Source organism: Galeopterus variegatus, unplaced genomic scaffold (assembly GCF_000696425.1).
Source record: "Galeopterus variegatus unplaced genomic scaffold, G_variegatus-3.0.2 Scaffold75, whole genome shotgun sequence".
NCBI classification, from domain to species: Eukaryota; Metazoa; Chordata; class Mammalia; order Dermoptera; family Cynocephalidae; genus Galeopterus; species Galeopterus variegatus.
In genome coordinates, this window is record NW_007726186.1 from 437815 (window position 1) to 452462 (window position 14648).

The 14648-nt window shown below is 48.6% G+C and overlaps 1 protein-coding gene across 1 annotated transcript in view; it reads right to left on the reverse strand.

The window, feature by feature from the left end:
• Positions 1 to 14380, reverse strand: part of SYNM (synemin, intermediate filament protein) — a 27137-nt gene extending 12757 nt beyond the window's left edge. Inside the window, exons 1-2 of the mRNA XM_008578582.1 lie at positions 14288 to 14380; positions 7701 to 7825 (exon numbers count right to left, since the gene is read on the reverse strand). Coding sequence (XP_008576804.1) covers positions 7701 to 7825; positions 14288 to 14380 — 218 coding nt within the window. The remainder of the gene's footprint in view (positions 1 to 7700; positions 7826 to 14287) is intronic.
• Positions 14381 to 14648: the final 268 nt, after the last annotated feature.

Consider the following 14648-nt stretch of genomic DNA (forward strand, 5'->3'; position numbering starts at 1 on the left):
TTTTTTTTTTTTTTTTTTTTTTTTTTTATTGTCTTTTTTTCCGTGTCCGGCAACGGATCGCAACCCTCAGTGTTGCCCCCGTACCGGACCGGGGACCGGCAACGGGATTGCAAGCCTCGGTGTTGCTCCCGCGCCTCGCTCAGCCAGTGAGCGGGAGCCGGTCTGTATGTGGGATCCGAACCCTCGGACGGGAGCGCCGCCGCGCTTCCCAAGCGGCGCACTATCCAGTGCGCCACCGGGCCGGCCCATCAATTATGTATTCTTAAAACTACAAGATGTTATTAATTTCAAATATTTCACCTAGTAACCAGATAAGTCTCAGTGTTAACACGTTTTTATGTCTTCCAAAAAAAAAAAATAAATACGATTTAACGTAAAAAAAACAATATGTACTTCTCCAAGACCTTGAGAAACCGCTAAGAAATGTTTTCCTTTAAACAGACACATGAAAAGGTATAGGTGGCCTAAAAAATAATGGAGCAACCAGAAATATCAACAGAGGCTATAAACATGAGGCGTTTTTGCATCGCTTTATTAGCAGTCTAAATCTAGAGCAGGACCGAATCATATTTTCCTCAGTTAAAACAGGCTGTTTCTGTCCACTGGAATCAGAATGAGGGAAGAGAAAGCTTCACATGCTCTGCCCTGCACAGACACACAAAGAACACTTTTTGATGTTGTTGTTTCTAATTTAACCTTTTAAAAGGGCTTTTGCCTGAAAGACTCCAGGCAGCAAATCTCTGCTTTACATTTTCATGTCTGGCTAGGCAAGACCTCCTTCAGGATCTTTCTTCTGAGCACTCATTTTGGCCCTCCTTTCCATTTTTTTTCTGGTGAAATTCAGAACAATTGTTATATCTTTCATTTCCCAAAACATAAAAAGCAGGGACTCTCTGAGCCCTGACAGAGGCAGCATCGCCTGTGTTCCAGACCAGAGATCCAGGACAGGCCTCAGCGTGGTGGCTTCTGCACTTGGTTTATTCCCGGGTAGTCACACGTTGGGAGGCTATTTATTTTCTAACGGCACTCCTGCAAGGTCTCAATCAGCAGTGACAGGGGCTTGGGACACGGCAGGTTCTGGATCCTGCCACCGTTTTCACCGTCTTCAGATTATCCACCAGTGCTTTGCGGGCACCTGCTTCACGGCCAGGGCTCTGTGCTGGGTGCTCTGGCATGCAACAGCACCTGATGAACAGCACATTCCTCACCCACTCTCACCCACAAGCCTCCCAGGCCCCCTGGCTCCTCCCTCACTGTCCACACCAGCCAGCTCTGCTGACACCAGCACGGCCACTTCCAGCAGGTCCTCATCACCTCAATCTCCAACAACTAGAAAGAAACTCCTGAGGCCGCCCTGCACCTGCCCACAGACACCTGCCCTCCACCTGCCCACCCCCTATGGCACCTGCTTGGACTGCCCCCTGCCTGCCACAGAAAGCCCCACCCCAGCCTGCAGGCACTGGAGGCCCCTGCAACCCGCCTCCTTCCCAGACCTCCGTGCGTTCCCCCTGCATTGGCCTCCCTGCTCTCATTCTCTTATCCAAACTCGCCCACCTGCAGCTCCTTCTGACTTCTTTCCATCAGCTCAATTCCTATCTCCCCACTTCCCCCACCACCCTCAAGGCCCAACTCAACTCAACCCCCACCCCCTCTGAAAATCTCTCCTAATCACCTCAGCTGGAAGCTCTCTGTCCCTTCTCTGAACCATCATTACCTGGTCCTGTGGGCTGGCAGTGAACCATATACAGTATTGCCTGGAAACATGCATTCTATTATTTTAACATCTTATTTGACTTTTTACCTAAACATACTGGGTCCCTCCTCCCATGCACCCCTACTGTTCACCTCCCCCTCTCCTACGTGTCTGTTCAAATCTCCCTCATCCTTCAAGACCCTGATCAACCTCACCTCCCTCTTGAAGCCTTCCCTGATTCTCATGTTCCTTCTGATCTCCAGATACCTTGTATTGTGCGTCTTTTGTGGCATCTTGTTTCCTGCCATGTGGGAAGCTACACAGGTCCACATCACCTCATCTACAGCATATGTTCCTCAACATTAAGGCCACACTGGCCGACCCCTTGCAGTTCCCTGAGCCCAGCATTGTACCCTGCATGACAAGCATCTCTGGAGCAGGCTGAGGGCACAGACACCAGCTCACAGTACACTCAACAACCTCATGGACATGGCTCTTGCTCATTCTTCACACGGGGCCACCAAATGCCACACTAGCTCAGTCCTCAGGTCCTCATCCAGGCTGTTCCCTCTGCCTGGAAAGCCCTTCCCACACAGTCATCTCCTGGTTTCCCTTCCTGTGAGAACCAAGCACTGCCTCTTCCAGAAAGCTCTCCCTGCATGCCTCGTCAGCCTCCCACTGCACCCAGCTCATCACATCCTAGAACTGAGGACAGGGACTGTGTCCTCACCTTCCTCTGCCCACAGTATCTCAGTATATCCTGCACCTTTCTCTCTGGCTCCACAGTCAGCAGGGCCTCGAGCTGAAAAGCCCTGGCTTAAGGCCCGAAGTTCAAATCTCAGGCTCTCTACTTACCAGCTACATGAACTTTTATATAACCTCCTTGAACTTGGATTTCATCGCACCCAAAATATGCCTCTTTGGTGAGGTCATAAAAATCAGATACTGTCTACAAGGCATTTAGCACATGCAAGGTGCTAAACAAAGGACCGCTATCGTTACTTATCCATCAAAGATCAGAGGGACAGGCAGGCTGCTTTGAAATGAATCAAAAAGTAAGATGGGACAGACAGGTGGACAGTTGTGAGATAAAGCAAATTTAGTGAAATGTTCACTGGAGAACCCAAGTGGTGGGTATAAGAGTGCTTATGATTCTTTCCACTTTTTAATGTTTGAACATTTTCATAACAAAATGATGGGAGAACTAGACAGACTATCCACGTTGACACGACTCTGAAAAATTAAGACTTAAAGGAATGAATTGTGTTGCTCATCCGGGGCGTTCAGAGCTTCAAGTTCTGTCCAATCCAAGTTACTGCCTTGTCTAAAATGTGGTCCCTCCAGTGGCTCCACAAGATTCTATGACCTTGGGCAGGACCAATACAGCCCTGTGGGGACAGCCACACGTGGTTGCAAGCAGACAAGACTGAGATGTGGGGCCTAGTGCCAGCTTGTGGAACATTCCCACACCTTCTTCTCTCCTCCACCAATCCATCCTGTCTCGGCCTCCATGCTGCTGTGAGACAGGCTTGGTACCTACTGGATGCCCCTGGGCCGCTCAGCAAACAGTGGTGAGCACACAAATCACCTGAGACTTTGTTATAAGGCCCACTTTGATCCTGTAGGTCTGGAGTCAGGTCGAAACTCTGCATTTCCAACAAGCTTGCGATGCCTCTTGATGTAGACACTGCAGGGCCCGGGGCACCCTGTGAGTGGTGAGGCCCTGGACCAGGGGTTCTCTACACTGGCTGCACCTGACAATCATCCAGGGAGGTTTGAAACCACCATGCCTGGTCCTATCCCACGCTAATCTAATCAGAATCTCCAGGGCTGGGTGAGTCTCAGGCGCAGTCCAGACTGAGACCCACACCCACCCTGTGTCTAGGCATCTCCTCTGTGACCACCCACTGCTAGTGCAATAAACATTTGCCCTCCAGGAAAGACCTTCTGATTGCTGCAGACCAGGTGGATGGCCACCTCCAGCCCCACACAACCACACTGGTGCCAAAGAGGCGGGATGGAGCGTAGCCCGTGCCAGCCTGCGGGCTATATCAACGGCCCCAAGACCAGCCGCACACCAGTCCCACAGCTACTGCTAATCGCCACCTGCAATACAGGATAGGGTGGTGGCGGTGCTGCCTGCCTTCTGACACTCGAAGGTCTCATTCCCATACTCACCTGCCAGGCGAGGCGCCAGCATCCTCCCTGGCCACCAACCGGCTGATGAGGTTTGATGAAAACCTCCAACCTTGGACTCTGAGGTTTGCTTTAATTTTATTAAATTATATCTTTATTTATAAGTTACAAGTCTATATTTAGAAATTACAAATATACACATATTATTTTATGATTAATGTTTCTCCTTCTCTGGGAAGGTTATCAGGAAGGGCCAAATAGCTGGGCTGGGAAGTGTTCAAGACCCCTGAGAGCTGGCTGTGGCACAGAGGACAAATTCTAGCAAAATGTGCTTTGAGCTTTAAAGAGTCACAGTCTCTTCCCTTATGTATGCGATTTCAAATCAGATGACCCACAGGACGATGATCTAAGCATCAACTAAGCAGTTTTGGAGGCAATGGCTGCCACAGGAAAACCTGCAGCAAATCAGCCTGAGGTCGAGAGCAATTCCAGCCACAGTGTGACCATCTCTGCCCCTCTGCCCTGTGGGGCGTGAGTGCCCCACTGCCCTCAGAAAGGCAGGGTGTAGGGGGAGGCCAACGTTCTCAAAGATGGTGGGTCAAGGTTTGCAAAGACCAAATGGGCACTTTAGTGAAAGAGTAAGGGTCAGATGAACAAAGGTGCACTAACAGGAATTTTCACACCGTCCTCAGAATTTGAGCAGCAGCACAGACTACCCGTCAAGGATGACAAGGGCTTAACCTTTAAGACACCCAGTGGTAATAAACAAAATGTTAGCTCTGGGCTTATTCAACCATCTGCATGGTCTTTTATGTCTGTGAGCATCTCCCAGACCTACCCCGAGTGCTGTGATGCAGGAGGACTCAGCAGTTCTACACACTCAGGGTGGTAATCTGCAGCTGGGCAGGGCCCAGCATATACCAGGCTCCTGGCGGGGCTCATCTTCCTGTGTAAACTTGGACAGCAGAAAGAAGCGCAGTGAAATCAATGGCTCACTCACTCCCCTGAAAGCACAGATGGCTCCTAAACTCCTAGGAGATGGCCAATTCAATCAATAATTGGGTTAGGGAAAAGGTGACAACAGACAAGCAATAAACTCTGTCCCTGCCGACAGTCAGGCTGCTGATGGTGAGCAGGAATGGCTCAGGATTGATGCCCCCGACAGAAGCTAAGCTGGTAGCGTTGAGAATACCCTACCTAAAAGGCAGGCCCTGACTCTCAGACAAGACGCTTACCTGCGCACCCTGTCTTCTCAGGATGAGAAGAGGGGGCGGGACAAAGTGGGGAAGGAAAGGGCTCAAAATCCCAGAGAGACAAAGCACAAAACAAAACTCTCCTGATTCCAACCCAGAGAACTATCATGAAGAGGGAACAGAAAAATCTAACTGCCTTCCTAGGGAAAAGACTCATCTCACATCAGGCATTACCTAACACGGACAGAGCAGTCAGCTTTCTGGGCATCCACTCCAGAACAGTGCCCAATTTGGGATAACTCCCACCCCAGTCTCAGTCCACGTGGCTCACGAGAGGCTGACCCCATCTGAGCTGTAGAGCACTTCATCCCGCTGGCCGGGGATGGGCACATAACCCAACAGAGCCAGAGCACTGGGCCGGGAGCCCAGCCAGAATGGTTGGGAAGAGGCTCCCTCTTTTAAATAGGGGCGTGAGGCTCAGGCAACACAAGCCTAGAACTGACCAGTGGCCCATCCTGCCACAGAGCCCAGAAAAAAGGGACCAGATAAGGCAGGGACGGGTCACTGTCAACCTCATCCAGCCATCTGGACCAACTGTGCCTGAAACCAAGGACTCTTTCGGTTACATGAGTAATAGATTCCTTTTTTTGACTTGAGCCAGTCTGACAAGGATTTCTATCATTTGCAACCAAAAAAATTCTGATTAATACTTTCTTCTCCCAAATAAAGCCTGACTGTTTTGAAGTTTTCCTTTTTAGTAAAGCTCAGCAGATGTTTGAATGCCCTACCAATTTAACTCTGCAAGTATTCATCCCATGAGATTTCCAAGGAGAATACCAGAGATGGGCTCAGGAAGGACGGGCTGGCCGGTGCTGCCTCTCCCCTCTCTGAGCCCCGACCAACAGTCCCTTCCACAGAACTCAGCCGGAGCATGGCTCTCAGCGGGGGATCCAGAAAAGCCCCCACTGGCTTGGGCCCAGGACCAGCCCTCTATTCAGCTGCAGCTCCTCCAAGGACTGCTGTGCCCCTGGGCAGGCCTCGCCCCTTGGCAGCCACCTTGGGTCCAGGCCAGGGGCTGCCGGACAGCCTGCTCCCTGTTCACTGACGGTCACAAAGGCCGTGATGAAAGGCTGGCGCCAAAGACAGCGCGGCTGGCCCAAGGCTGCAGTGCGGACAGTAAGCACACACCAGCCAGGTGCCCTGTCTTCTAATGGACATCAAAGCAACTCAGGCCACTGTGACAGTCTTAGAGCAAAAAGTCATCATCAGGAGATTGCAGAAGCAGCCTACAGGGAGCTCTGAAGCAGGCCTGGGCTCTGGCCCTGCTCTGCCCCTGACCAGGGGAATGGGCCTTGGTCCCCTTCTTCTCCTCTCCAGGTTTAACTTCCATCTTTTTTTTTTTTTTTGTCTTTTGTCTTTTTTCTGTGTCCGGCAACGGATCGCAACCCTCAGTGTTGCCCCCGTACCGGACCGGGGACCAGCAATGGGATCACAACCCTCGGTGTTGCCCCCGCGCCTCGCTCAGCCAGTGAGCGGGAACCGGTCTGTATGCGGAATCCGAACCCTCGGGCGGGAGCGCCGCCGCGCTTCCCAAATGGCACACTTATCCAGTGCGCCACCAGGCCGGCCCCTTAACTTCCATCTTTTAAGGATGAGGCCACCGCAGCATGGCACTGGTGACTTATGCCTTCTACTCCTTTGCCAAGGCAGTTTTCAAAGCTCGTTCACACCTGCGATCAATGTATGCTCACCACAATCCTGGGAACGAAGCAGGCATCATGCCCACTTTATATGGTTTGGTGGGTAAGGCACAGGTCTGGAGCCAGAGCTAACTGGTCCTGCCCCCACCAGCCTGCAACCCTGACCACCAGGCTTCTCTCTCATCTGTAAAAGGGAGTGGTATCTACCTCGGAGGGTGACTGGGAACAGAGAACAGCTGCAAAGTACTTAGCACCCTGTCTGGCAGTCAGTAAGGGCTCCATAATTGTGGCTATTGTTATCATTCTTAAAAGTGGAGGGTAAGGAGTGCTGCTCTGCTGGCTCACAGGCCACACTGGGGACACAGGGATACAGGACATGGGGCTTCCTTCTCTGCCCTGCCCAACACCCAGCCCCTTTGAACACTCCATGACCTTTTCATCTGGGTCGGCTATGTTGAATGCAAGTCAACATCTTGATAAACAAAGCCAGTTGCCCTAGAGCACCATGCTAATCTCTTGGCAGAGGTGCAGTTCTTTAGGCCAAACTCATTGGGGGAGGGGGGAGGGGTGTCAGGGCTCTGGGATTTAAAGCAGCAGTACAACAGGCAGATCAACTCAGACTTCCTGGGTCCAAATCCTGGCTCTCCAATTTCTAGCTCTGAGTAAAGTCTGTTCACCTGTAAACACAGTATCTAGTTCACAGGATCCAATGAGTTGACACGTATAAAGCTCTTAAAACACACAAACACTAGGTAAGGGTGCGAGGCTCAGCTACTCACATCACTAAGGGCACGGGGGACACATGCACTGTGATCTGAGCAAGCCCCCGATCTTCCTCTTGCCCTTGGCCCTGGTCTCCTTGCCTGGCCATGCCAAGGGCTGCTCCCTGCTTGTCACAAAGCCACAGGGACTGCACAGGGACTACTGTGATTTTACTCCATTGGCTCCATCAAGGCAGACACAGCACAGCATCCTTACCGATAGGTTGCCACTTCCAGGCTGAGGCCAGTCTTCACCTGCACAAGCTCCTGATAGTCCCGCAGCCGGTCAGCCATGGCCAAGGTGAGGGCCGCCTTCTCATCCTCCAGGCAGTCAATCACTCGCTAAAGAGAGCAAAAGGGCTTTTAGATGAGAGAGCTGGAGCTTTACTGGGTTGAACTACTAAAGGTATCAATAGTTCAGGGCATAAAAAGAGATGAAAAACCTCCAGGCTTATTAAACATGCAGTCATTTGCAAGGATGATGTCAAATATTCAATCTCTTCCACATGGCAGATTTTTTTTTATTGCATATGGAAAATTTTGATAGGACATGGCTTCTCTGTTCAAACTCTCTAATAAACATGAATGCTTAGGAGTTTACTCAAATCATCTCTACAGATTAGGCACCAGTCCACTTAGGAAAGCCATACATCAAACCAGTCATCTAAGATGCTACTGAAAATAAGCCAAGACTAAAAATCGGGGGTTTTACAATATTGAAAACAGAAGTCACTCAGATTTGAATTAGAAGGTTCCCCCAAAGTCAGGCTTTCCCAACAATAAGCTGGTAAACTGATATACAGCTCTGTGTTTCCCCTAGAAATGCTACTTTAAAATCATCTGGGGAGAAATATATTTGGGCATAAATAACAAAATTCAGACCCAGATCTAAACCCTCTTGTTGGGAGTGCTAGCAGCACGCAGTTAATGGAGGTCGCCTTCGCATGGTCTTCTCGAGGCTGCACTCAAGCGGGTGTCTCTCCCCCAGCTGCAGGTGCTCCTCCTGCACCGCCCTCTGCAGATGAGGGTCTTTAGAAAGTTTGTGGAAAAACAGAATCGAAAGATAATACAAATCTTTCTGGGAACTTTTCGAAGTACCATCATACAAGCCACACAGCATGCACTTGGTGAACTGAATTTAAAAATGAAATGATCAAGATGATATTGTCCTCCAAATGTACCACTTTAGGTCAACAGTATCTTTTAATTACTGAAGGCAATGGCTTCATTTGCACCATCTTACAGTTTTGTGTTTTCCTCCTAGTTGTTAACTAGCTGATCTAAGGAATAATCAACCAAACAAATATCTAAACATTAAAATAATCCATAGACTTAACTTCCGATTTGTAATGAAATAGTATTATTTCTGAACATAATTAACTAAGCTAAGCTACACCTATAAACTTCTATTTTTGTAATAATTCAAAAATTGCAAGACTATCAGGAAAGGGAATATATTTTCATTGCTACTAGAATCACTCCACCAAAGGCACCTTGCTAGATGCTGAGGTGCCACAATAAACATTTAAATACGTAATGTTTGTAAAACCAAGGAATGGACTTAACTAAGCTCTCACACCAGATGCGTCACTTTTTAAAATACATAAACAGTTCTGCTTCCCGTAACCGTTCTATTTCTAAGCCAATGATTGGTGTTACGTTCTCTTCATATACAAAGGGTGCGAAAAACAAAAAACACTTAGTTTTTAAAACAAAATTTAAGAATCACTGGCTAATGTCCCAGGTGGATGTATGTTAACAGACCCCAAAGCTGGCATTATAAGCAGATAAAGAGGTTCACCAAAGCAGACCATTTGCCAGTCTTGATTTAAGTGAGAGCTGCCAGAATTTAGACACAACATTCACACGCTCTATAGTTAAGTCTCGGTGTTAAAATCCTATGTTCCCCTGTTTTAGAGAGAATATAAATCCCAGTACAAGGTTATAATATAAAATGTGCTGTAAACAATTTAAATATATATATAGTATATATCTAACCTTTGTACTACAAGAAATTTGACCTAAATATCAAAACTTGAGAATTTGTAATAATTTTTTCTTTACAAAGAAATTCAAGTGTTATTCAAATGCTTAGAAAAAAAATCAGATGAACTCAATTCTCCAACCACAAACCTCCTACGCAGGTCAACATTTCCCAGCCATGCCACAGGGGTACACACGAAGATTCTCTCCTCCCAGAGGACATGGAATAGTTCTGTACCCCACAAAATATGAAGAGGAAAATCGAACTATATTTAAGTTGAAAAAAGCATAGTTCCAACCACCTTCCATGTGAGTCAACTCTTCCTAAATTGTCAAAGGAAAATTAGTTGACTTTTGGAAGCAGAAGCCTAAGACTTATTGGCTCCCAAAGGTCTCCACAGAAATCGTAACCAATTCCTGCTGGTTGAGGAAAGCCCAGACTTAGGCTCTGCTTGGCTTGAAGTTTTCAAGCTGAGGGCCAGGCCAGAGGCAGTGGAGCACCAGCCAGGGGATGCTAATTCTAACCCAAGCAGAAGCAGTTTCACCTAAGGTTGCAAAAGCTTGAGAGAGAGGTCACCTTTTTTAGCTGCTATTTAGAGAACTTTTGGGCGGTGTAACCACTGATGATGAAATCTAGCTCTATGCCAGGGAAAGCATGCTGCTGCTAGTATCAAAAGAATTAATTTTCTCTTAACCAAACAGGAGCCACCCTTGCTAAGCAAGTCACACACTTAGAATCCTGAATGCTAGAGCTCGAGGGGATTTAAAAACTGTGATAACCTCACTCAGACACAAAAACTAAATACATTAATAATAAGCATAAATTGGATGCTATGTATTTATGGCTCCAGCCTAGAGAGCACCCTGAACTGCAGACTCAGATCTTACAGTCCCAGGTGGGTATCTAAGAGGCATCTCATGCTGAACATGTGTGAATCAAACCCAGGTCTCCCACCCAAATCTGCCCCCCTGCACCAACCTCCTCCAGCAAAGAGCACTCCCTTCTTCAAGTTGCTCAGGCCCCACGCCCTGGCGTCAACTTTAATTTTTCCCCCTCTCCCCCACCACATCCAACCCATCAGCAAACCCTGCTGGCTTCAACTTCAAAGTAGGTCCTCTTCTCAGCCCCCTCACTCCCACCCTTGGCCCAAGCCTCCAGCACCTCCTACCTTGATTATTGCAACAGTCTGTTAACAAGGTCTCCCTGCTCCCACTCTTGCCAATACAGTTTGTTTTCAACACAGCAGTGACAATGATTCCATTAAGACACAGTCAGGTCCCAACTCCCCTCCGCCCAGAACCCCCCAGTGGCTTCTCACAGCATTCAAAATCCAAGTCCTGTAGCAGCCACTCTGCCCCGCATTTGCTGCATCCTGGCCACGCTGGCATCCTGACTGTCTCAACTCCATGCACTGTTTCCATCTCGAGGCCTTTGAGGTTAAGAGACTTTCCCTGTTTTGTTTGGTATTTTCCACTGCTGTATCCCCAGCACCGAAGAGCCGAGCTGGGCACAATAAGCGCTCAACAGCTGTTAGTTGAATGAACGAGCTGAACACATGCAACCTGTCTACTACTTTCATTATTCCTATTTCACAAATGGGGAAACTGAGTTGCAAACAGATTAGGGAACTTAACCAGCTCAAACAGTGGCAGAATCAGAATTTAGGCTAGGACAGGACAGGACAGCTGCAGAGAGCTGACCCTTAGCTACATGGCTCATCTTGTCCTCTTTCCAATCAAAAGACAGTTTTCATTCAATCATGTTTTGGGGGCTTGGAATCCTTTCACAGCCTCAGTGGCTAAGAGCTCACTTTCATAAGCAAAAATCTCAGTGCTTATAAGATAAGGCTGGCATAAATCACAAACGTCTTGTTTTTTCCCAAAGCCCCTTCCTACAGACTGGTATGTTACTCAGGCTTCAAGTGATGTAGATTACATATAAAATACTTGGAACTTGGAGGTCAGTTCAGCAAACTTTGTGCTCACAAATCTGAGTCGTGGGGTAGGCCAGTGAATATCACCTCACATAGAGAAGGCACATAGACCACCTGGGAAGGATCAGATTTCTCAGAGTAGAGTCCTACCTAGTGAGTGTATTTCCCCCTTGAGCTGCAGAATGGGGTCCAGAGGCCAGGGAGATGCTGGGCATTCTGTGGGGGCCACCCTCCACCGCAGCCAGCTCCCTCCTCCGGGTATGGGAGGGGAGGGGAGGTATTAAACCACATGGAACACAGAATGAAGTAAATGGAAGAGATTAATGCTAAAACTATTCTGATGACAGCCAGCTGAAAGGGTCTTAAAGTATTTTTAGGATTTTAAGTTAACAGGGCACCTCCAAACTAGCCCTTCGGAAAAGCAATCATCATTCTTCTATGAATGCAAAGGGAATACTGGTTAAAGGTTTCTCTGATGAAACAGAAGAGAGAGAATGTTGCCCAGTGGTTAGCTGCACAGGTACCGGAACCAGAGTTGAACCCTGGCTTAACTACTTACTAACTAGGTAACCAATGTGCCTCAGTTTTATCATCTGCAAAATGGGGCTAATATTAGTACCCACCTCCTAAGATTAGTGGGAGGACTAAAGCTGAATATGTGTGAAGAGCTTGGGACCAGTGGTACCTGGTACATAAGATGCACTTGATAAAGGCTAACTCTGACTAATAAAACATTATAGTATATTAGTTAAGCCAGTTTTTAGGATTTTTTTCAGTCTCCCAGAGTGAACTTCTAAAGAATTTGAAAAAATTAAGGGCTCGGAGTTAAATTATCAATACTTACTCTTTAACACAATTCCTAGCATTTTTATGATTGGTGTTGAATAGTTTGGAATGCGATTTGAAAAACAGTTGCTTTAACCTAACTGGGGAAAGATTCAGAATAGGGATAAGGTAGTAACTGGTAATATTCAGAACAATGAAACCTCAACAAATTGGAACTGAAAAATATCCAAGTTCTCATCGACATTTTTTCCTTGCTCTTTACTTTTAGGAGAAAATAGCTAATTCCAACAAGAGATCTGTATCACCAGACGGGAAGCTGAGGGTGAGGTCCTAGTCCCAGGGCAAGTGTGACCTCATGAAAGGCACTTCCCCAGGTGGGCTCCAGGGTCCCTGTGACAAAGGATGGTGATTCTAACTGTATTTCCAAGTCCCCATCTCTCCTCCTGTCAGAAGAACTCTGATTTCACCTATTTCAGATGTGGAGTTCCACTGAAGATTTCATTAAGGGAAAAGAATTCTGCCATTATAAAAGAACACAGAAACCAGAGCTTCAAGGTCCAAAATGAGCCAAGTGAAAGCTGACTGTATGTGAATAGTGAGGATTGAGTCCACACAACGCGCTTCAAAAAAGCATTTTGCAAACCCATTTGCACAGCACAGGCCCTTGAGGCAGCAGTGGGGGTTCCCTGGGCAGAAAGTCGGGTAGACACTCCTTTTGGCTGAGTCACAACACCCACTGGTTTCAAGCTTCATGAACCTGCATTAAGATACTTTTTAACTTTCACTCAACACAGAGCACGGGGCCCTGTGGAACTCAAACCCCTGGCCACGGTCGTTGAAAAGGGAAGCAGGTGCTCCACCGTCTCTGGAAATCAACAAATACTGCAGCTGGTCCCTGTCCTTGCTCTACCTACAGCAAAGCCCAGGTGAAAACACTTTCAAAATTATGAGGCAGAGACCAAACAAAACCCACAACCCAATTTAGTGCCATTCTGTTTTACATGATTTCCCATCTAGTCTCCAGCTCTTTGAATACTTTAACTGTAGCACAGCGCGAGGGACCCAGGGCTAATCAATACAGGTTTGCTCATTTGTGGACACCTGTCACATCACCCCCGTTACTCCATACCACAACTCCCATGTTCCCTTCGCTAATATTTAAAAAGCACAAAATTACTCCATCTCAGATCTTTAACTCAGCCGTAAACCGCTCTCACAATATTTCTGAAATTGTACAAGTGTTATTTCCAACTGTCATCCTGAGAACTGCTGATAGCATGATTTGGGAATATTTCCAATTCTGGCTGAGGCTGGGCGGGGGCCAAAGGCTAGGACTGGACTGTGTGTACAGACAATAAATCAGCCACAGGTGTTAAGAGGGTTTGGGCTTTGCTTCTCTGAAATAGTAACTGTTTCTGTTATTCTGCACTCGTAATAACATCCTGTCACACGGACCGCTTTCCCACAACTTTTACACTACCCAGAGATCTGTCACCAGCTTGTCCTGTGAGCAAAATGTCTTGTGATCAAGCTCTTTTCTGCATTATGGTTGCTGCCCCTCTCAAGAACAAACAAGGCCCACACACAACCCCTCGCCTCCCTGGGAGTCAACCAAATGCCTCGGATGGGAAAACATTCCAGCAAAATAAAAGCCGTTTTGGAAACCAATTTAAGTTTTTCCCATAGGGACCTTCTGGATAAGGACTTGCCATTGCCCTGAAACCTCCCAACACCGTGACCTATCCGAGAAGGAATGAACTGTCACGTCCGGGAGTCAGACAGGTTTTTTGGCTGACTTTTAGGTCTAGGTCTACTAGGTCGAGGAAGCACAAGGAATGGAAAGAAAACTTAGAGCTAACAGGGGCCTTTGTCAGGATGTGCTCGGTCACGTCAAGACCTAAACAAGTTGTCAAGGTAACAAGATGACAGGGTCAGGGCTATCCACCGGGACCCGCCCCATGGCCCTCGCGCGCTGAGTCGATGGACCAATGGACTGCGCGAGATGCTGGGACCCTGCTGCCCACCGCAGAGCCAAACGTCTCTCGGCGCGCGGGTCCCTGGCCCACTTGGGCGGGCCCTATCCGTCCACGACGCGGCGCACCGGGAGCCCCGCCGCTCCCCCACCCCGGAGCCGGGCGTTGAGCTCCTGCAGCTCGGCCTTCTCCGGGCCCGTCTGCAAGCGCCAGGACAGCATCTTACTGGGTGTGTGGGGCTCTCCCGGCCGATCGGTTCCCTCCTGCCCTGGTCTTGTCCCTACCGCCGCACCAACCCGACCCCGCCGCCGCCCCGGAGGCCCGCAGACTGGGGCGGGAGCTGGCGAGGCGCTGCACTTAGCGGACGGGGCGGGCCGTGTGGGCGCGGGCCACGGCCTCCAGCCAATCAGAGCGCGGCCCGGCGCGGTCACTGCGGCCGGACAGCGCCCCCTGCCGGAATGACCGCTGTGCTGCCAGGCGGCCCCGCCC